The 23,585-nt window shown below is 41.0% G+C and overlaps 1 protein-coding gene across 1 annotated transcript in view; it reads right to left on the reverse strand.

The window, feature by feature from the left end:
* Positions 1-447: 447 nt before the first annotated feature.
* Positions 448-23,585, reverse strand: part of SYT16 (synaptotagmin 16) — a 113,423-nt gene continuing 90,285 nt past the window's right edge. Inside the window, 3 exon segments of the mRNA XM_005906552.3 lie at positions 448-761; positions 16,202-16,391; positions 19,901-20,341. Coding sequence (XP_005906614.2) covers positions 448-761; positions 16,202-16,391; positions 19,901-20,341 — 945 coding nt within the window.

Below are 23,585 nucleotides of genomic sequence, written 5' to 3' on the forward strand. Positions count from 1 at the left end.
TGGAGTGTTTTGCACCATATTAAGGAAATTCTGATTCCTACACAAAAGTGGTTTACAAATTGTAACTTTTAACAGCACTCTTACTGTTAAATCTCAGGGAACAGAGGCAGCCAGAGAAGTTTCATTCCAGAGCCTGACCCAAAACTCAATAACCTACTAACACAAATTAATTTATCATCATTCATCTTAACCATGATGATATTTCCCATAAAGTATACTCGACAGCACACATCTGGGCTTTTTTTAAATTATAGTATTTAAATCTAAATCAAACCTTTAAGAAACTCAAAGATCCTCCCACCCTCACAAGGTCTTAGGGGTTAGTAAAATTCAATCCCTTCTTACAGCCTGTCTGTAAAAAGCCTGCCAGCAAGCACTGAGTTGGTATCAGTAATCGAAACACGTATCACCAGGGTGGGTACAGCCCACAAACACCTCTTGACAAACCTAGGATTCGAGCAGTGTGTGCCACCTGCAGACCTGCTGCCCTTTGGTCTCCTTCATTTCCTCCCAGTGGTCTCGCTCCTCCTCTCCACTGTTGTTTTGACCCAAAGCAATCCAACCAATCATCTCTTTACGCTTCATGGTACGCCTGTTATACACGGAAATCATCAGTGTGACATCAGACAGCTGAAAGAGGGCCACCTGGAAAACAAAGGTCTCCTTATAGACGGGATTGGGCTGCCCACGGCGGATTGACGTCTTGCAGCGAGACATCTCTTGACCCACAGAATTGAAGAGAAAGAGCTTTCCGTATGTATCTAGGAAAAAAACAGTGGAAATGAGAAGCCATCAGTGCCTTCTGTTTTGCTAGTTTAATTGCAATATCTACACGGGCAGTACATTTTTCCTTTTTAACATACTGAGCAGCATCTTTAGGCCTGGAACTTGCTGTTGGACTAACACATGGGCTTCTCTGGTGACTCAGTCAGTAAAGAATATACCTGCAATGCAGGAGACCTAGGTTTGATCCCGGAGTTGGGAAGATCCCCTGGAGAAGGGAATGGCAACCCACTCAAGTATTCTTGCGTGGAGAATTCCATGGACAGAGGAACCTGGTGGGCTACAGTCTATGGGGTCGCAAAGAGACATGACTGAGTGACTATCACACACACAACACACACCTTACACGAACTCTTCAGGAAAGGGATGATTACCTTTAATGCTTAATGTTGCATGTGGCCCACCATGGGGTACCATGCTGATGCTCATCGGAAGGACTACATGTGCAGGGGTGTGTACGTGCAAAGGCATGTGTGCAGTGGTATTTGTGGACACACACATTCTTCATCCATATTTTATTTATGTAACAATATATATACATTTTGCCCTATGTGTTTTTCTTTTCATTGTCCAAGTACTATTTATGCCTAAAAAGTCTCTTCTTTTCTCATTCTCTACATATTCTTTGGACCATCTCATATACCTACCTGATCTGTATCTGTGGCCTAGACTTCCCTTCCAAGCTCAAAATCCAATGGAATACCACATTGTTTCTTGTAAAATCCCATCTCACAAATATCATGTCTCCCTTTTAAAAACTAGCTGCTTTAGTGTCCCCCAACTCTGTGAATGTAGCATCATCTGCTCAAGTCCCAAATCAGAACTCAGGACCGCATTTTTTTTTTAAGTTTTAATTTAATTTAATTTTTTTCTTTTTTTAAATTTTATTTTATTTTTTACCTTTACGCATTTTTGACAAGACTGGCTTCCTTACCCCTAGTCCAGCTGATCAATCACTAAGTTCTGTTGATTCTGCCTCCACAATAGCTCCCAAATCCACCCACTCTCTTCCCTCCCAATGCTGCTGAACTCCTGGTGTATACTGTCGGCTCAGGTCACCAACCTCTCCCACTTGCATTACTGCATGTTTCTTTGCTGATGTCCAGTCACTGGATTGACAAATCCCATAGTCAAAGGTCTGTATAGTCAAAGCTATGGATTTTCAAGTAGTCATGTATGAATGTGAGAGTTGGACCATAAAGTCCTGAATATTCATTGGAAGGACTGATGCTGAAGCTGAAGCTCCAGTACTTTGGCCACCTGATGCAAAGAGCTGACTCATTAGAAAAGACCCTGATGCTGGGAAAGACTGAAGGCAGAAGGAAAAGGGGACAACAGAGGACGAGATGGTTGGATTTGGCATCACAGACTCAGTGGATATGAGTTTGAGTAAGCTCCAGAAGATGGCAAAGGACAGGGAAGCCTGGCGTGCTGCAGTCCATGGGGTCGCAGAGTTGGACACAACTGAGCAACTGGACAACAACAATAGTCAGAGGGGTCTTTATAAAGTACAGATCTGGTTGTATCACTCTCACTAATAAACAAAGACTAAACCTTCAATACATCCCTCTAGTCTCAGGATAAAAAACTAAATTTCTCAGCATAGACTACACACCCTGACCCTTTTATCTTCCAGTTTCATTGTGCATCTCAATTGCCTTTATACGCTACATCCCCACTCCACTGAACTACCTTCATCCCCCCAACCCATCCTGCTTCTCTTTCTCTTTCACCTCTACGTAAGTTATACATGCCCTCACATCCCAAATGATACCCACCTTTCAGTTCAGTTCAGTCACTCAGTCATGTCCAACTGTTTGCAACCCCATGGACTGTAGCATGCCAGGCCTCTCTGTCCATCACCAACTCCAGGAGTTTACTCAAACTCATGTCCATTGAGTCAGTAATGCCATCCAACCACCTCATCCACTGTCATTCATTAGTTTGATTTAGATGTCACTTTATCTGAGAATCTTGGATGACCACTTTCCCCCATGCTGACCATCTGCAGGCTCCATCAAAATATAATTTTACCTCTCTCAGCACTCATTACCCAGTATTTCCATCGCCTGTTTACTTGCTGTAAAACTGTCAGTTCCCAGATGGGAGAAAGGGAGATTTCCCTGTTAACCATTGTACCCCATGCCTGGTATAATGCCTAACATGTGATAGACACTCAATAAATATTAAATATTTTATAATGAATGTTTGTGACCATCCAGGAGGCTCAACTTTCTGTTTTCTTTTGGACTTAAGTTTTCAAATTTGCAAAATGGAGCTAAATCCCTCATTTTATAACCCCTGCACTAGAATGCCATCAGATGGTAACTAGCATCATAGGTTTAGTCATTTATAGAAAGTAAGTACTAACATAATCTACTACTTTTGCTAAAATTCCTGAATGGATAATTATAAAAAATTATATCTTAAGACAATTCTATTTTTACTAAAATCACGTAATGTATCAATATCTTGACTTTCTCTTAACTACAGCTTTTGCCACTAATTTATATGTGTTTTATCCTTTAAAAAAAAATCAACATTTTGGTGTTTCCCAAATTTTATCATTTTGTACATTGTGTTCAATGTGGGCTAAATGCCGATTAGTGTTTACTGCTCACTTCCCCACCTAACAACCAGTCAAACTTTTTAAAGTGTAAACCCAGATCCCTGTAATTTATCGTTCTCTACAAAGGCATTGTAAGATAGGAAACAAATTACAACCTGCAGTTTTCTTTCTATGTTGATCTTTTTCTATTCCGGTTTGATGTGTTATTTTATGCACTTATCTGCTGAGAAACACAAGGTGTGAAATTGCACTTCAGGTGTGAAAACACTTCTCTGTCTCAGAAAAAGGGCTCTCCACTCTTCAAACTGCTCTATGGAAAAAGCTGTCAGCAAACTGACAATAAGGGAGTGAACTTGTGTTTCTGCAGCTGTACAGCTACACAGTTCCTGGAGGAAAAGTTCAATCCAGTCACCAAACTGATCTGGCAATTCTGCTGCCAGTTATGGCAGTGGGAATTGAATTAATCTTGCAAACAAAGACTTGCTCATTTCACAAAGAGAGCAATTTCCAGCTTTCTCCTGGTCAGAAGATTATTTTCTAATTATGAGAAAGGCTATTTAAAATAAGCCAGAAAGAAAAATACCAATACAGTATACTAATGCATATATATGGAATTTAGAAAGATGGTAACGATAACCCTGTATGTGAGACAGCAAAGAGACACAGATGTACAGAACAGTCTTTTGGACTCTGTGGGAGAGGGAGAGGGTGGGATGATTTGGGAGAATGGCATTGAAACATGTATAATATCATATATGAAACGAATTGCCAGTCAAGGTTCGATGCATGAGACAGGATGCTTGGGGCTGGTGCACTGGGACGACCCAGAGGGATGGTACAGGGAGGGAGGTGGGAGGGGGGTTCAGGATGGGGAACACGTGTATACCTGTGGCGGATTCATGTTGATGTATGGCAAAACCAATACAATATTGTAAAGTAATTAACCTCCGATTAAAATAAATAAATTTATATTTTAAAAAAAGGCTATTTACAACCAAACCACCATCACTGAAGCTGAATTGTACATGTATGACAAGAGAGGGGAATAATAAAAGTATAAACAATCCAGTCTGAGGACATCTGACCAGAAGAAGAGAAATGCCATGCCAACTGTTCCAGCTCAAAATTATTGACAATAATTGTATGCTTACATTTAGCTATCCAGGGCTATGACCAGAAAATTCTGCTTGTGAGGAATAGTGAGGAGTAAGGTTGGAGTCTTTGGGGGTTCAGTGAGCATCAGTCAGAATGGAAGAGAAAAGGTCAAGTAAATACGCAATTTTACTGAGCTGTTTTAATTCTTTGGGATTGATAGTGTAATACTTGCTGTAGAGCACTACCAAGCAGTATTTTATCTTCTGTTGATGATTCAGATGCCTCTCAGCGTCTCTAGCAACATAAAGCCATCATCAACAGGCTGAATGGGTCACAATCCCCTGGTAGTTCTGGATGCTGTCCTTCTGACTCAGCCCATCAACTGTGTTATGGGTCACTCACTTTCTCCACAAAGAAGACACCACATGAACCAAAAAAAATTATAACAGCAAAATATTTCCAATTTATCATGGCACAAACCTATGTCATTTGGGATTCAGGAGTCATCTTTTCAAAGAAACAATGCAATACCACAAAAGTTAGTTACATAGGTCATACAGAACAGCTGCCCCACAGCAGCATGATGGTCTGCCATTTGTAACAGACTTAGCCTTGGGGTGGGGGCGGGGCACTATGATTCTCTGGGCAAAGGAAAGGAATTTGGTCATTTAACTTCTCCTTAGCTTCTAATGTATTCATAATTATTAAACATCTTCAATATACATAAGAGAGAATAATATTAATACTACCCATACTTAAGTACCAATCATGGATGCATGCTTAGTCGCTTTTAGTCATGTCCAACTCTTTGCGACCCTGTGGACTATGGCCTGCCAGGCTCCTCGGTCCATGGGATTCTCCAGGCAAGAATACTGGAGTGGGTTGCCATGCCCTCCTCTGGGGGATCTTCCTGACCCAGGAATTGAATCTGCATCTCTTACTTCTCCTGCATTGGCAGGTGGGGTCTTTACCACTAGCACCACCTGGGAAGCCCCATTTGATATTTAGCATTTTTCATATTTACTATTGACCTTTCTGGAGAAGGCAATGGCACCCCACTCTAGTACTCTTGCCTGGAAAATCCATGGACGGAGGAGCCTGTTAGGCTACAGTCCATGGGGTCGCTAAGAGTGGGACACGACTGAGCGACTTCGCTTTCACTTTCCACTTTCATGCACTGGAGAAGGAAATGGCAACCCATTCCAGTGTTCTTGCCTGAAGAATCCCAGGGACAGGGGAGCCTGGTGGGCTGCCGTCTGTGGGGTCGCACAGAGTCGGACACAACTGAAGTGACTTAGCAGCAGCAGCAGCAGTGTTCTAGTATATTAATAAACCACAAGTAGCTTATTCATTATTTTAATTAATGGACATTTGTTTTTAATAACAAAGAATTGAAAAGATTTCAGTGAACACTTTGGTATTTTATATCATACCAACACTTAAGAATTTCTGTAATACATCCCTATGAGTGGATTATTGATTCTTTATAAATTCCAGAGACAAAATCTTGTTACTTTTATTGTTAATACCTTCTCCATGCCTGTGATTTATCCTTTTGCTTTGTGTATAGTAACTTTTGCAGTTTAAATGCTTTACATTCTGTGGAGTCGGTCAGATTTATCAATGTTTTCCTTTTCAGTCGGCACATTAAAAAATTATTTAAGAAATCCTATCCAAACTCAATGGTCTTCCATATTCCTTCTATGAGTCTTAAGAATTTATTTTTCAATCTGATCTTTAATCCACCTAAGATTGATTTTTATATGTGGCATGAGGTAGGGATCTAATTATTTTCCCAAATCAGAAGCATTATACATTAAATAGCCCATTATCTCCCAGTTGACTTGTAATATAATGTTGATCAGATACCAAGCATCTAGCTTTGGTGTCCTTCCCTTAACTTGATATTTATTATCGTCCTTTTAGAATATGTCTTGATATCTGTTAGGAAGAATCCTTATATCATCTTTTTAAAAATTTAGTTATTCCAATCTCTTTCTTTAACTGGCTCTTGCATATGAATTTGAGAATCAGTTAGTCAAGTCCTTTTAAAAAAAAAATCTGGGGATTTTGATTGGGATTGCACCAGATATATAAATTCGAGGAAAGCTATTATTTTCACAATATAGATTATTCTAACCAATAAACATGTTCATCTATCTATTTAGTTTTATTTTGTGTATTTCAAAATGTTGCAATTTTTAAATAATTTTCTTACTCATCTTTTATTAATGCTATCTTTTGGTACCATAGCTACTGTTACTTTTGTATATATTAATGTGTTAAAACTCTACTTTCTATCTGTCCTTGATGTATTAGAAAACAAGTTTGTATTAAAATATGTTATTAGTTCAAATTTATAGGTTTTCTTGCATTTTTAATGCAATCATATTTTCTATAAAGAATGGCAGTTTTGTTTCCTCTTCTCTAGCTTTAAATTTTTATTTCTTTTTCTTATTCTACTAAACTGCCTTGAGTTTCCAGTTTAATGCTGAGTGTGAGTGATTCTAATGGGAATCCTTATTTCTTTCTTGATGGATTTCAATATTAAGAATGATAGCTAGTGTCTATTTTCTTAAAATGCTCACCACCAGGATTAAGTATGTTCCCTTCCTTATTCCCTGGTGTCTCAGATGGTAAAGAATCTGCTCCAATGCAAGAGACCTGGGTTTGATCCCTGGGTTGGGAAGATTCCCTGGAGAAGGGAATGGCTACCCACACCAGTATTCTTGCCTGGAGAATTACATGGACATACAGTCCATGGGGTTGCAAAGAGTTGGACATGACAGCGACTAACACTTCTCTACCACATGCTAGTTGTTGACATTTAATACCATTTCTGCCTTTCTAAGCTCTTTTCTTTACCAAACTTAAAATTACATTCCCCTGAATCTCTTGCCAGTAGGATCCCAGTTAGATTTCACTAGTGAAAGTGAACTGTATGAGAATGGAAAGCAAAAGGAAAGGGGAGCCACAATCCTTTCAGGCCACAAACCAGTTGCAGGCATGTGGACAGGAATTAGCAAGCAAATGGCAAAGCAGGGTGTTCACCCATGGCATTCAAAGATCCTTATGAGAACCAATCCTTTCACGTGCACAGCTCAGACTGTACCCGTACCTTTCCTGTGATGCCTGTACTTCTGGATTTCCTGGAGAGAGCCTTCCTGACCTTTACTGACCAGACTTCCCATGCTTGAAGCCTATGAGAAACAACTTCTGATTCAAAATATAGCTAGAGTATTTTGTATTTTCCTGACAAAAGTGTGACAAAGTAATCAGTAACCTGAACTGGAATGCAACTAAAATAAAAATACAAGACCACTGGCCTAGAAGTTGGGTGCCAGGGAATGGAGAAACTCCTATCAGAGGCTAGGATAGTGGAGATCCATCATTCACATTAAGTGATGGTAAACTGTCATCTGCTATCACTTGGAAGGAAGCAAATATGCTTAATATTTGTAGTTATAAGGGAAAAAATTGAAAAACAGAATGTTAGAAGTGTGTATTCACTACTACTGGCTTCATCTAGAGGCTGGGAAGAGGTGAAAAGTAACCTTGGGAAAGATGAAGGTGCAGGGAAAGAGAAAGAGAATCCTGAAATTCAGACATTTCTGTGATTGGAAAAGTCCCTTGCTTCCAGATCTCCAAACAGTAAGAGATCATTTTGGGGGTGGTGGGGGTGGGGGGTGGGGTGGGGCAGAGACTCTGAGATTTATTTTTTTTAATTTATTTATTTTAATTAGAGGCTAATTACTTTACAATATTGTATTGGGGAGGGAGGTGGGAGAGATAAATTTTTGAAGGCTTCAAGCAACAAAGGCTCAATAAACCTTCTTGAGTGAATAATGTGATAATGACGGGTTAAGTATCAAATTAAGGATGAAGGCTTCACACCAGATTTGAGGTAACTGAGCCATGTGACTGGCTTCTGAATATAGAATATTAGAAGTAATACATTACCTTCAATCACAGCTAAAGTCAGTCATTCCCCCTGTCTCTTCCCCTTCCATGACAACAAGGCTGGTCACATTTTGAATATATTATCACCTCATTAAATAGAAAGAATCTGTATCCCTTACTTATAGCTTAGAGGAGCATTGCCTGCCTTACTTTGGATTGTGATGAAAGGGAGAAATAAACCTTTGCTGTATTAAGCCATGAACTCTGCAGCATTTGTTATTGCACCATAACTTTGCCTATACTGATACATCTTCTATTATTCATCTACTATGAATTATTTTTGCCAATAAAGCATAATGTATTTCATCAAGAGCTTCTTTTGTAACTATTGACATGATCAAGTTTTCCCATAAATCAGTTGGTATAGTGAGCTATTAAATACATTAGATTTCCCTAATGTTAACTCATTCTTGCATTCCAGAACTAAGCCCAATTTATTGGTAATTAGTGTTTCTTTTTCTTAAACATTATGAGGCTAGGTGGACACCCAATATAAAATGTAGTAGAAGTGAGAGGATGTGAGGAGAGAGAGAGAGGGAGAGATTGGGAGGAAGAGAAATATTAACCTAATGCTATATCTATCATTTTCAAAGCAGTTTTAGTCCCTTGACATTTATTATTATCACCAATATATTTTGATTTATTTTTATTGATTTTGTTTATACCATCTAGTCTGCATTTTCTAGGCTTTTAAATATCTCTGCTTTGTATGGGATTAACTGAATTTTCTTTATTCTAATTTAGTCTCTCCATTGGGTTAAAAGTTGGATTATAATTTTAACATGCACCCTTGATTTAATGTCCAAAATGAATCAATACCTCTACCTTTTTTCTGTGGCTCAGCTGGTAAAGAATCCGCCTGCAATGCAGGAGACCTGGGTTCGATCCCTGGGCTGGGAAGCTCCCCTGGAGAAGGGAATGGCTACCCACTCCAGTATTCTGGCCTGGAGAATGCCATGGACTTTATAGTCCATGGGGTCACAAAGCGTCAGACATGACTGAGTGACTTTCGCTTTCACCCTCTTTCTAAGTAGCGTAAGTGCCTTAGAATTCTTTGATTTCGGTCTCCCCTTCACATCTTTCGTACTATTCCTGCTAGGAATTTCAGTTCCACATTATTGCTGTAGTCCCAATATCAGGCACGTTTCCCACTTTTGCTGTTTCTGCTTTACGCAGTCTGCACATGCTCACATTTACCTACATGTTGATCTTTTTGTTCCTGTTGTTCATTCCCTTTCTTGCACTTCACTCCTTTCAGGTTCAATTTCTTTCTCCCTGAAATCACACCAGTTAGTAGTTCTTCCAGTGATAAACCCTTTCAAGCTTTGTAAAAGAAAGAAAGATCTTTATTCTTCTGTCACTTGAAAAGCATAATCAGTGGAGAGTGTTTTTCTCTCCAGCCTGTGACAATACTCTCCCCTTGTCTTCAGGCTTCTGTGGTTGCTGTTAACAAGGCTGTCTTCAGTCTGTCATTCTTCGGAAGAAAGCCGAGTGGTTTTTTTTAAATCAGTTTTATTGAGATATAACTCACATACTGTGATAACTGTATTTTCTCTCCTGTTGCCTTTCAGATTTTCTAGCTTTGACATTGTTGTGAGAATTAAATGAGGTGATATAAGTAAAGGAATATCACATACGCAGCCAATAAGTTATGGCTGCACATAAATCTTCATATGCATTGGCCGTAATTTTGAACACATAATGGCTATTAATAAGTATTTACTATACCTAACTGAAAGCTGGACCAAGATTTTAAAAGAAGGTGGTATATCCTATATTCATTTCTGTGCAGTCCTTTTTCCCCTGTGTTTCATCCATAGAGGTTACCCCCCACTTCCCATTTGTTCCTCACACTAAACACAAGCCTGCTTGATTTGCTTTTTTGTTTTTCCTTCCTCTAGTCTCTGCTATTGTGAATGCCTAACAAGGTTAATATGCTGCTGCTGTAAGTATTATCATTGGGGATGTAATTATCATATATGGCTAATCATGCACACACTGAGAGGCTGGGGAATGCGTTGTTTTTAACTAGAGGGGACATCTTAATGGTAATTTTTGACTGGGACCATTATATGTGTGTATATAAACACAACGCAGTAATGCACTGGAGAAGGATGGAGAAACAGAACCTGCCAACAGAATAGCTAACTTTTTAAAATGCAGACTTGTATAGGTAGGAAAAGAAACAGGAAAAGAACAGAACAGAGTTGCTAGTTAGTTGTTAGTGAATTGTTTTCCCACAAAGCCAAATTCAAAAGATAATCAAATGCTTCTAATTCTCAATGGGGACTTCTTCAAAAGCTTCTGTACAAGGATTTCAAATGTCTAGCAGACACTGAAAGAGGGATTTTCACCTAGATCATCTGCCATGTGGAGACTATTCCTTGTCATCATGTTTGTAGACTAGCCTGTGCTATCTTAATAGCAAATATGACAACAATCATGATCTCTTGTACTAAGATTTTACCTTGAAAGTGCCTGGAATGGTTCTTGACACATTGTTACCTGCCTTGAGCTAAGATTAGTTCATTTGGTTAACTTGTTTACGGATTGTTTCTGAATAGGTTCTATGGAATAGTTTCAGTAATTTTCAAATAGCCTATGTTACCTTCCCTGGTCCACCTATGATTTGAAAAATATATGTAAACATATTTAAATTTTTATAATATGGGCATTTTCACCAAAATGGAAGGAAGGAAAGAAAGAAGGGAGGGAGAAAGGAAAAAGGGAAAGAGAAAAGAAGGGAGGGAGGGAGGGAAGATGGCAGGAAGAGGGATGTAGATATAAAAATCTATCTATCTGATGAATAGAGAAAAGGTTAAAGTTAGAAAGAAAGAAATGCCCAATCATATACTTTGTCTTGGGATGGATGTGGTTTATGAAGGATGCTATAGAAGATGCTGTCAGGTTATTTGATTGATATCCTATCTATTTTGTCCAAGATTGAGTCAAGGGTGGACCTTGAGATTTCAACATAATTTAAAAAACAATGTAATGCCCATCACAGTATTCCCTATCAATTGCTACATTCATGTTTTATTTTTATCTACCTAGCCCAACTGAACTATTCCAGACCAGACCAGATTTTTATGCCTACTATTTTATAACAATTTTTCAAGTATGCTGAAAATTTGAAATAATTATACAGTGGATACCCATATATTCATCACCTAGATTCTTCAATTGTCATATTTTGTTCCACCTATGCTATGGCCTGATGTGTCCTACCAAAATTCATATGTCGAAGCCCTCATCCCCAATATGACAGTATTTGAATGTGGGATCTTTGGGAGGTAACCAGGTCATGAGGGTGGAGCCCTCATGAATGGGATCAGTGCCCTTAGAAGGACAGCCATGAGATAGAGGTACTCTCTCTCCATCATGTGAAGATACAGGAAGAAATCTGCCTGAAGACCAAGAAGAGGGTTCTTATCAGGAACCAAATTAGTTGATCAAATCCAAATTGATCTTGGATTTCCCAGCCTCCAGAACTGCAAGAAAAAAATTTTCTGTTGTCTAAGCCAGCAGTCCCCAACTATTTCGGCATCAGGGACCAGTTTCGTGGAAGACAATTTTTCCATGCATTGGTGGGGGGATGGTTTCAGGATGATTCATGCATATTATATTTATTGTGCACCTTATTTCTAGTAATGTTACATCAGCTCCACCTCAGATATCAGGCATTAGATCCCAGAGGTTGGGTACACCTGGCCTAAGCCACCCAACCTATGGTATTTTTGCTATAGTAACCTGAGATAACAGACTTTGCTTTCTCGTATATCTATACATCTATCAATCTGTCATACCTGTAGCCATCATTGTTCTTTACCCCTAAACATTTCAGCATGTTTCATTAACTAGAGTTCAATAATTTATGGTTCTTTCATATTATAAGATGAAATTTACATGCAGTGAAGTGCACAAAGCCTAACACCATTCAGTAAGTTTTAACAAATGCAAACATCCATTTAACCCACATCCCTATCAAAATATAGAATATGTCCATCACCCCAGAATACTCCCTCATGTCCATGCCCAGTCATCTTGATACCAATACCAATCCTGAAGCAACCACTCCTCTGCTTTTTTTTCACTATATGTTTAAACAAATTTTGCCTGTTTTAGAATTTCATATAAATGGAATCATCCAGTAGGTACTTGGTATGTTCTTGAAATTCCTCCATGTTGTTGAATGCCTCCGTTAATTTCATTCATTTTTATTGCTGAATAGTATTCTACTATAGAAACATATCTTAATCTATTTATTCAATTATGAGGACATAAGGGCTCTTTGCCATTTTTGTACACTATAATAAAGCTGCTATAAACCTTCTAATGAAAGTCTCTTTTTTTAACTTATGGACGAATGCCCAAGAATAGAACTGCTGGATTTTCAGTGCATGTTCAGCTGTATGAGATACTGCCAGGCCTTCTCCCAAGGCTGTTATTCCATTTTACACTCCCACCAAGAATGTATTTGCCACATCCTCACCAACATTTGGGGGAATCAGTCTTTTTAATTTTAACCATTCTGGGGTGGGGAGGTGTGGTAGACACTCATCTTTAGGGATGCTCCCACCAGCTCCTTCCCACTAGAGCTAAACCTGCCTCTCACTGAGCTTTCTCCCCCAGGGATCTGGGGAGAGGAGCATACATCTGGTGGCTCATTTCTTCTAAGGCCCAAAAAGAGAAAGGTAACTGCATCTATTATTAGTCCACCTCTCCTCTATCTTGCTTAGAAAGAAAAGTTTAAAATATCAGAACAGTCATCTAGCTGGATCAAGTTGGCAAATTCAGTTATCTTTTGGCTGACAAAATACTTTGATACAAAAGATCCTCACTTCAAAATCCTAGCCTTTGTCTCTTTCCATCAAGATTTAGCACCTTCAGCATTCTATAGAAGTTCCTAGTCATCAGGCTCAACTTCTTTTTCTTTGGACTTCCTTAAGAACCATTCTTTACATTATCAATGCCACCCTGCAAGGCAGGATTGATGACCCCTTTCTACAGAGGAGGTCACTGCCACTGAGCTGAGGGTCTCAAGCACAGGATTTGTGACCTTCACACACGTTTCTACCCACGCCTCCCTCCCAGCAGGCAGCTCCCTCGGGGTAGACTCTGACGCAGGGTCCTGGGACACCCCCTGCCCTCTGTCCACTTTCACCATGGAGATGAGTGCAATTGGCAGTGTCCCCATTCCCCACTCCAGGCCCATTCATTTCCCAGCTTGCATCCTGTCCTCTTCTCCCTCTCTTTCTTCCAGTGCTGCTCAGTTACCTCATAAAACTCTTGTTCCCTCATCCTTTCTCTCTCTTTTTCTCTTCCATATGGGAACTCGAACTGTACCCTAAGCTTGTCTGATGACTGCCAAAGTCCTGCTAGTGGCATAAAGAAGTGAGACATAATGAAAGACCAACATCATCAACATCTCAAGCCCTTGAAAGTACCAAGAGGTCCCTTTTAGAATCTCCACAAAAGAACCTTCTACTTTCTCAGTCCCTCCTAATTAAACTGGCTTTTCCTTAAGTACCAGCATTTCATGTAAACAAAAAACTTTTGTCTTCACTATTGGGTTTCTGTTTTAATTACTAGCATCACAGCAACATTGTCTTCTATTACTTTGGTCGCAAAGATACAGCACGTCAGTTACATTTTCAGTTACACTGCATCACTATTCTATGTAAAACCATGTAGTAAATGCCAATATGACTTAAACTTCTGGAAGGAAATCAATTTCAAAATGAGGACTTGCCTTGTTTTCCTACTCAGTTTTAAATATTTGTTATAATAGTTTCCTTTTTGGTATATTTTCTTTTATAAAGAAATGTGGAAACATACCTCAGCACCATTCTCAAAGCACAGTTTTACATGTAATATCCCTACCTGAAAAGTATATATTATTATGATCCCATTTTACAAATAAGAAAACAGAGTCAAAAAAATTCAGTAACTCACAGCTAGCAAGTGGCAAAAACCTTAGTTTGGCATCCTCCAGTTGATACTTTCTTAGCCACAACACTGTCCTTCTCTCCTGTATTGCCTGGAACCTCTCAGCATGCAAATTAAAGCCTCCCAATGATTGTGTGGTCCATCTCCCCCATCATTCTCTGCAGCTGCACCATCTTCTTCCCCCCAAATTGTTCAGATCTCACCAAATCTCAGAAGACAGGAAAGTGAAGTGAAGTCACTCAGTTGTGTCCGACTCTTTGCGACCCCATGGACTGTAGCCTACCAGGCTTCTCAGTCCATGGAATTTTCCCAGTAAGAGTACTGGAGTGGGTTGCCATTTCCTTCTCCAGGAAAAGAGACCAGCAAAAGTTCTACAGGGAAAGCAGTAAATCTAGATCTTTAGTAAATCCAGAGCTATTTTTTAAAAGCTATATCTAGAAAGGAGAGCCTATCCATGCAATTAATAATCAATATGTACTATGGATTTTAAATAGCTCTTACATGATTCTGAGCCTTGATACAGAATATGGTTTATGCCCCTGGTTTCTTTTGTTACCCAGACTGTTGCGCTTTCCTTACTAACTTGCTCTAATGGCTTTAATACAGACTGACTAACAAGATACTACTGAACAGAGACATTATGGGTGGTGGCACAGTTAGAGACTAAAAGGAGTGAGAGTCCAGATTTGATTGTAGGAGCTGACCTTTTCCACCAGCTTGGCTGGCTCTCCACCTAGTGCTGACAGGTGAGGCCAGAGTCCATTGGCTCATGCAGTCTGTGGAGAACAGGCTCACTCACACTCTACCCTACCCCCATCTATTTTACCTTCTTGGACTCAAAAGCCTGGAATTTCAACATTTCCCTGACTCAGCATTTCCCAGACTCTCTTGCAGCTAGAATTCTAGATATAAATTAGATTCCTCTAATTAGATGTGATTGCATGAGATCCAGCAGACAGTAGTGAGGCAGAAACCATCTTCCCACCCTTTATTAAGCTGTTTCTGCTAATGAGCAAGATCATTAAATGTGAGCTGATTTTTCAGCAGCATTATTCCAAGGTTCAGTTGCTAGTTTCTTGGGTACTGAGAGGCAGTTCGGGCGGTTGGCAGCAGCAACACTTTTATTCTGGCTTCCTGAGCCCTGGACAGCCACTATGGGGTATGTTTTGAGTTGCTCTTTCCAGGGGGTAATCTCAGAAGGTTCCCTAGTGAGTCAGGCCTGGATTGCCCATGTCTTCTTACTCCACCTCCTCTGCCATCAACAACATAACCACTCACATTTCTTGCATGCTCACTATGTGTCAGGCACTATGCTAAATGTTCTACATAAATCATTTTATTTAAGCCCCAAAACAACACATGAGGAAGGTATTCTTACTATTCCTTTGTTCCAGATGAGTTTGCTGAGGTTCAGAAAGAGAGGTAAAATGTATAGGATCAGAGCAAAGCTACCAAGTAAATGAGCAGAGCTGGAGTTAGATCCCAAGTCTGCCTGGCTCCAAAGACTGAACCCTGCCTCTTTAAAGTATTTGAAGGCCTGGGACTATTAGCAGATTTTAATTGTTCATACATGTTATGCTGCTGAAAAGACATCATTCTTTTCCCTTTAATACACTCACAGAGGCCAGCCTGTTTTGTATCAAGATTCATCCAGGTATCAGAGAAGCCTTCAATTTAATTAAATAGAAAAGTATTTGAAAAATCCAGAGGTATCATTTGGTAAAAATTGTCTAAATCACACCAAGATCATTTTTATTCACAAGTTACAGAAATGAGATGAAAGCAGACACAACCTTTTGCCTGCCTCTGGGAGGACCAGAGCTGGGGGTGTAGGCGTGAACTTACCAGGTGCTCTGTTCACAGCGAGGTTTCGGAAATGGCTGCCTTTGATCATCTCCACGGATAATCGCCCCGTTGTGGCATTGTATGACAGCCCCACCAACAGTTCTGGCGCCCCTCCATGCGACAGCGACTGCGTGGATGAACCACTATCACTGTGAGACACTGCAGATGGGCTGAGCGGAGACTCTCCACTCTGGAGGGGAAGAACAACAAAGCATCCATTGGCCCGGCTGCACGCCTCTCCCATACAGAAAGCCGGTATGTGTGGCGAAATTGTGGCCCCAACCTCCACTGCTGCCAAAGATTACTAAGGGCGCACTCGGTGTGAATGATAATAGGGCCTGGGGAGCGCAGTCCTGGATGGGATTCCCTGCATTATTAGCTGACATATCTGTTTCAAGCGCTGTCTCCATTCACCCTCTCCTCTCCAAAGACAAAATGGACAAAGATGTTATTACTAGTGTAAATCAAACCCAGAAAGATACATGGAGAGCTAAGAAGACATTTACTATAGACCCAAATTCCCTCCTGTGCAATTTGTGCTTAAATGCTTCACATCCACCCCAGGCATGAGTTCAGCTTCTGTTTTCTGCAGCTTCTTGAGGAATGCAGCAATATAGGAGGCATTTTGCCTTCACCAGAAAAGAAATGACCGCTGGCTGCCTACCACCCCATAGAACATTTGGCCCCCAGTTCTGCTTTTTAAGGTTGTCAGGAATACAGCAAATGCTACATTTTTTTTTCTTCCTATGGAAATGAATTCTATTGAACAGGAGCACTTTTACAACTGCTTAGTAAGGAAGTTGACACAAGGACTGTGTGTCTTAGAAACCTTAGGCACCAGCGGAGCCCACACTTTCTGTCATATATTCGTGTATTGCTTCTCCAAAGCATCTGCCCCTGTGCACCAGACATGCCGGGAGGAGGAGAGCAAAGATCAGGACACTGACTCTCACCCAAGAAGCAGCAGTGGGAATGGGCTCTGCGGGCCAGCAAGCCAGCCTCCTAGAGCCACCACCTCCTCCATCAGAAACATGTGCATCAGACTGTGACAAGCTAGAGGGGCGGAATAGGGTGGGTGATGGGAGGAAGGTCCAAGAGGGAGGGATTCATGTTGATGTATGGTGGAAACCAACAGGACATTGTAAAGCAACTATCCTCCAATTAAAAATAAATTTTAGAAAAAGAAACATGTGCATTGGACTCTGCTCAAATCTTTCTTCTCAAAATCTGAAATTGTTTCCTAAAATTTCTCATCAGGAACCTCGATAAATAAATGCACTGAAAGAAATCAAATATTTCTTAACATCTTAGGAAACTACCCTATTTAAAAGCCACAGGATCCCTATAGAGCCCACAGAGGTTTTCATAGAACATAATTTATAAACTTGGAGAAGGAAATAACAACCCACTCCAGTATTCTTGCCACAACAGAGGAGCCTGTTGGGCTACGATCCAAAGGGTTGCAAAGAGTCGGACACTACTGAAGCAATTTAGCACACACAATTTATGAACTACAGGGCAAGGCAGTTTTAAGAGATACCTTATAGTCCCTGCTGTCTGGATGATGATGATCCCACAAGGAGATACTTGCTTAGTTTGGGGTGAGGGCCACCCCGTCCCCTGGGCTTGTGCAGAAGTGTCCACTGTGACACCCGTCACTGCACAGCTTACCTCTCCCCTCAAATCCTCAGCCTTATATTATAAACCCCTCAGTCTGTCACAGTGCATTGTCCAGTGCTTAGCTGATAATCACGCTCAACAAGTAACAGGTAAATGGGAGGATTTTTACTTCAAGGTTCTTTCACACAGCTCATTTCCCCTACTCAGCTCTGTGCCCCCAGCACAAAGCACAGGGTCCGACACAGAGTTACAGGGATGGGAGCATCCCTGTCTCCATGCTTTATGATGCAGGACTCCTCTGAAGTCCCATGACTTCTGTTCCCCAGGATTTAAGACACACTCTACTCTGAGCTTAGGGAAAAAAGAGGGATTTGAACAGAGACAAGAGAGGGAAGCCTGATGTGCTGCAGTTCATGAGGTCTCAGAGAGTCAGCCATGACTTAGTGACTGAACCACAACAATAAAGATGTGATCTAGTTTATGTCTTAAAGTCTCCTTCTGGTCCCCAAGCTAGAAATAGTTTATAGGGGACAAAGGTGGAAGCTGGGAGATAGGAGGAGGCCATTTCAATAATCCAGCAGAGAGTCAGGCTCTGGTTGGATTTTTAATAAAAAGCCAGTAGGATTTCAGATGGAGAGAAGTCACAAATGACTTCTAAGATTTTGGACCTGAATGCAAAGCATGAGATTGTCTTTAGCCAAGATGGGAAGACTGCAGGTAAATAGATTTGTTGCTGTTTAGTTGCTAAGACTCGTCTGACTCTTGCTACCCTATGGACTGCAGCCCACCAGGATCCTCTGTCCCTGGGATTTCCCAGGCAAGAATACTGGGATGGGTTGCCATTTCCCCCTCCGGGGATCTTCCCAACACAGAGTTCAAACCCACATCTCCTGCATTGACAGGTGGATTCTTTGCCACTGAGCAACCGGGGAAGCCCAAAATAGATTTTGTGAGGCAAAAATCAGGATTTTGAGTCTAAAGATATGAACTTTGAGACATCTATTAAAAATGTAAGTGGCTGGATCTCCCATCAGCACAGTCTGAACTCTCTGGCTCCTTTCTTCTTCCTCAGACAAGTCAAGCCCCTTCCCACCTGCTGGTGTCTACATATACCAGCCCCTCTGTCTGGAGACTCTGTCCACACGGCACCTAGGTTGGCTCCTTCAGTTCCTTGTTTTCTATGTCATACCACCACCTGAAAGATAATTTTTTGACCCTTCAAAAGAAAATACAGCCTCTGTCATCCTCTACCCTGGCTGTCTATTGTCGCCCTCCTCCACCAGGTTGTAAGGCACCACCTGTTTTGTTCACTTTGCAAGGGAATTCCCTGTTTTGTTCCTTCCTCTGCCTATGTGGCACCTGACATATAGCAGGTACTCATAAACATTTTGGAATGAATGACTGATTGGCCCAACAGCCCAAGGTAACTACTTGATCTTTTATGTGATTTTTAGAAGGAGAGCCTCACACTGGATGATATATATATAACCCACAGGAAGAGAGAGTTACTTGTTTGTAGATATAAAAGCTGTGCTGTCTTATTTTGAAACCCAGGGACATAGAAGATGGGCATGTGGAAGAAGCCCAGTCTTATAAATGGAAGGTCTTAGAAGTGGCTGGAGTTCAGGGCTACTGTACAGCCTACTCAGGCACACTTGTTAAGAACCTCACTTTGAAAGCCCCATCTCTGAGATTCATCATCAGATGTATCTCATACATCTCTGAGATGTACACTGGGGTCAGGGCAGGGGGATGGGTGGTAGAACCACTTATCAGCTAGTGAGAAGGCCAAGAAATCTCTCGCAGTTTCCCTGTGTCCTCCTTTACTCTGCTGCTGTCATGTCCAAAAACAGATAGGGATACATCCATCAGGTTATAGGGGCTATGGGCACACACACACACAAATAAAAACCCCATTGTACCATGAAGTGCAAAGCATGGTGCAAAGGATGAGATGGGCAAAATGGAAATTAAATTAAGGGTGTCTGAATTCACAGGCTGAATATACTACATTAAGGGCTGACAATTCCAGATCCTCCAACGTAGCACGTCATTAGCAGCAGCATTTAACATACTCACACTGATATTACTTCTTGGCTCCAGAACAAGAGTCACTTTCATTTCCCCATCTTGGTGCAGGTGGCTGAGATAGAAGAGCCTCTCACCCATCATTCTCTCCCGGGTCATCTTGCGGGCAGCATACAGGCGGAAGCGGACTGCACAGGCAGCCACATCTCTGGGCTCCAGCTTGGCGAAGGTGACTTTCTCCTTGAAGATGGGGTTGGACCCTCTCTGTATGCTTGTCCTGCCCCTCTGTTTCTTTGTGGGCAGCAGCACCACGTGCACTTGCCAGGAGTTGACGCCACTTCGGTCCTTATCCGGGAGGCCCTGTGCTCTGACAATGGTCACTGTGAGCTTCTGGCTGGCAGCTCTATATTCAAAGATGACATCCAGGTCACCGCATTTTGAGATGGGCTCTGGGACCCCAGGTGGCACCTGAAAATTGTTTCCATCCTGTTCCTGTTGTGGACAGAGGGAAAGATTAGAAATGGAACAATGCCTAATGCATCTTGGAGAGATGGTGCCCCTCTATGCTTCTTCAGAACCTCACACTTTTGGACTGGTAGCTTATAACCTCATACATTAAAAAGATCTGTTTCCTGGTCTCTCCATCGGACTGGGAGTTCCTTGAGGGTACAGCACCAGACATATGGTGAGCCTTCAAAGCATATGAATGCTTTTGGAATGAATGAACAAAGTTTTTACAATTTGCAAAGTGCTATCATTGAAACCAATTGAAATACTAAGTCTAAAATTAGTTAATTATGCAACTGCCAAAAGCTAACTTTTCCTTAAGTTCCCAGGAGAAATGATTCTGCCTGGGCCTGTGCTCTCTGAACCAGGAGCCCCTGCAGAGAAGGATCCTAGCAGGAGTCATGGACAGGTGAGCCTTTAATAGATTGTCTATCTACATGGTGGAAAAGGTTTAGGATAGAGTTTCTCAAACATTCTAGTGGACTTGAATCATCTGGGAATTCTGATTCAGTAGGACCAGGAGTCAGGTCTGGGATTCTGCATTTCTCAGGTTGCAAGGAAGTCTCAGCTAGTCTCCAGTCACTCTTGGAGTAGGAAGGGTTTAGGAGGGCATCCCCTGCAGCCATTTAGCAAATACAACGCTGGGCTTGGGGACAGAACACCTGGGTTGAAATTAAAATTCAACATTGAATAGCTTTTTGGTCCTGGCCAAAAGCGTCATGTTCTCTGTACCTCAGCTGAAAAATGAGCATTAAGGTGCCCGCTTGATAGAGTGTCATTCTGAGGTTTTAATGTGCCAAATCGCTTCAGTCGTGTTTGACTCTGTATGACCCTATGGACTGTAGCCTGCCAGGCTCTTCTGTCCATGGGATTTTTCAGGCAATAATGGAGTGGGTTGCCATGTCCTCCTCCAGGGGATCTTTCTAACCCAGGAATTGAACCCATGTCTCTTATGTCTCCTACACTGGCAGGCAGGTCTTTGCCACTAGCATCACCTAGGAAGCTGTGGGAAAATACTCAGCTCAGACAAGCCTCTGTAGATATCTAGTCTCATCACTGAACTGATGCTTATTTCCAATCATGGCCCCTTGTTATGAAATATCACTTTTAGACAGCAGTTCACCTCAGCCAGTCAGATTCAATGACCTCACTGAGAAAACTGAGCTGAATCACATTTGCAATAATGAACCACCCTCGAACAAACTATTACTAATGTCAACATAATTTGATTTTTTCCTCTGAAGGCATGCCTCTTACTCATGACTAAATTTTGGTCTGATTCTCACTGTAAATAAGAATCAGTTCTTCTTTATGTAATAGAGTATCAGCTGTGCTAAGATAAAGAACTCTTGTATTTTTAGATCAATATGTACACACTGCTGTTTAAAATGGGTAACAATCAGGGTCCTGCTGTACAGCATGGGGAACTCTGCTCATGTTATACAGCAGCCTGAAAGGGAGGGAGGTTTGGGGGAGAATAGATACCTGTATATGTATGGCTGGGTCACTTGGCTGTATACCTAAAACTATTACAACATTTTTAATTGGCTATACTCCAATATAAAATTAAAAGTTTAAAAAGCAAAGAACTCTTTATTTTTAAAAAATATAATAACAGACCTCAAAAATGCATGTTCATTAACAAAACTTACCCACAGAATTCAGGTGAAAGTGCATGGTTCTCCGGAACGAGATATTGTTAGGAATCCCAAGTCTACCACATACTACCTCTAGGACACTGGGCAGTTATTTAATCCTTCCCACTTCCTGTTTTAATCAACAGTAAAATGGAGATTATACCTGCTTTACAGGGTTGCTGTGAAAATTAAAGGACTTGACACCTAGTAGATGTCTAATAATTGCCCTCTCTTTTAAAACTCACGTTAGTCTACCAAGAAAACTTGGGCTCCTTGTTTAAGGGAAAATTTAGGCTTCTTACATTTTTTCCTCTGAGCATGCATTCATGTGTGAGTGTTTCTATTCAGAGGTACTTAGTTTCAAGTGATAAAAGTGGTTGCTATAGAGACTTTTGAATACAACTGACTAGTGTAGATATAATATTAGAAGCGAGTCTCCAAGGAGTTATGCCAACTCAAAAATCAAGTCACAGTATTCTGTTAAAACTCCCATCTATTTTAGCTTACCCTTGATCATCTCTACATTGCTTGCTGGACCATAAGGAATAATAGTTAACACTCACTAAAGCCCTTCCTTACACCAGGTAGCACACTAAACCCTTTATGGACGCAAAGCCCATTCTTATGCACTTCAGACCTTCTTGGCCTCTTGTTCCTTCTTCCCTACAGGCTGGGCTCTAAGGAGCTTCTGTCTGGCACAAACCAACAAAGTCTTTCCTCTGTCCCACACAAGGTAACTTTCAACTCTCACTAAAGGCCTATTCGTTGATGTCAAGGCTTGGAAATTTACAGAATACTTCTTGGCACCCATGAATATAAAGTCCAGAGTATGTGGGGGGTTCATGCCCCATGCAGTAAATTTTTCTCCCCTTGGACAGATGTCCTAGGACTAATTTCTACAGTTTCTTATAGTATAGTTGCACAAGATCAAGTCAGGAGACACACTTAGTGGTAGACAACTGGATTATACACTCTCATACTGGCTCTCCCTTCCCTGTATCACTTCTCTTGCCCCTCACTCTTGATTCCTGGGACTGCATGTCCTAACAAAGTAAGCTGTACTTTTGGGAAATCCAACTAAGAAGCATTATCTTTTTAGATATGCATATTAACTTTTCATTAACCTAATAAGATAGGTTTTCAATACCCTCATTTTGGGAGCGAGTGGAATAAAGCCTTAGAATGCCTAAATAACTCATTCTTTGCCCCCAAAATCATATGCTCAGCCAAAACTACCCAAGATTTGCCAGTATTAATGCTCAAAGTCCCAAATCTCATATGAAACGATGGTGTCTACCTTCCTCCCCCACAAACCTGTCACTCTAACTACTTATATGCATAGTAAGTGTGTGAGATGAAGAGGAAATAAGATAGGAGATGGGAGGTGGAAACACACACTACTTTGAATTTCACATCCTTTTAAGCCTCTGCTCTTGATATTAGCTAACAGTTCCTAGCTTTGTCATCAATGTCAATGCCAAGGTAAAAATATCTAGTTAATGAGCATCTCCCCACTTATCTACCAGGCTCTGCATTCAGATAAGCGTTCATTCCATCTGCAGCTTTGTGCTGAGGTCCTGGGGAAGGGTCTG

Source organism: Bos mutus, chromosome 10 (assembly GCF_027580195.1).
Source record: "Bos mutus isolate GX-2022 chromosome 10, NWIPB_WYAK_1.1, whole genome shotgun sequence".
Taxonomy (NCBI): Eukaryota; Metazoa; Chordata; class Mammalia; order Artiodactyla; family Bovidae; genus Bos; species Bos mutus.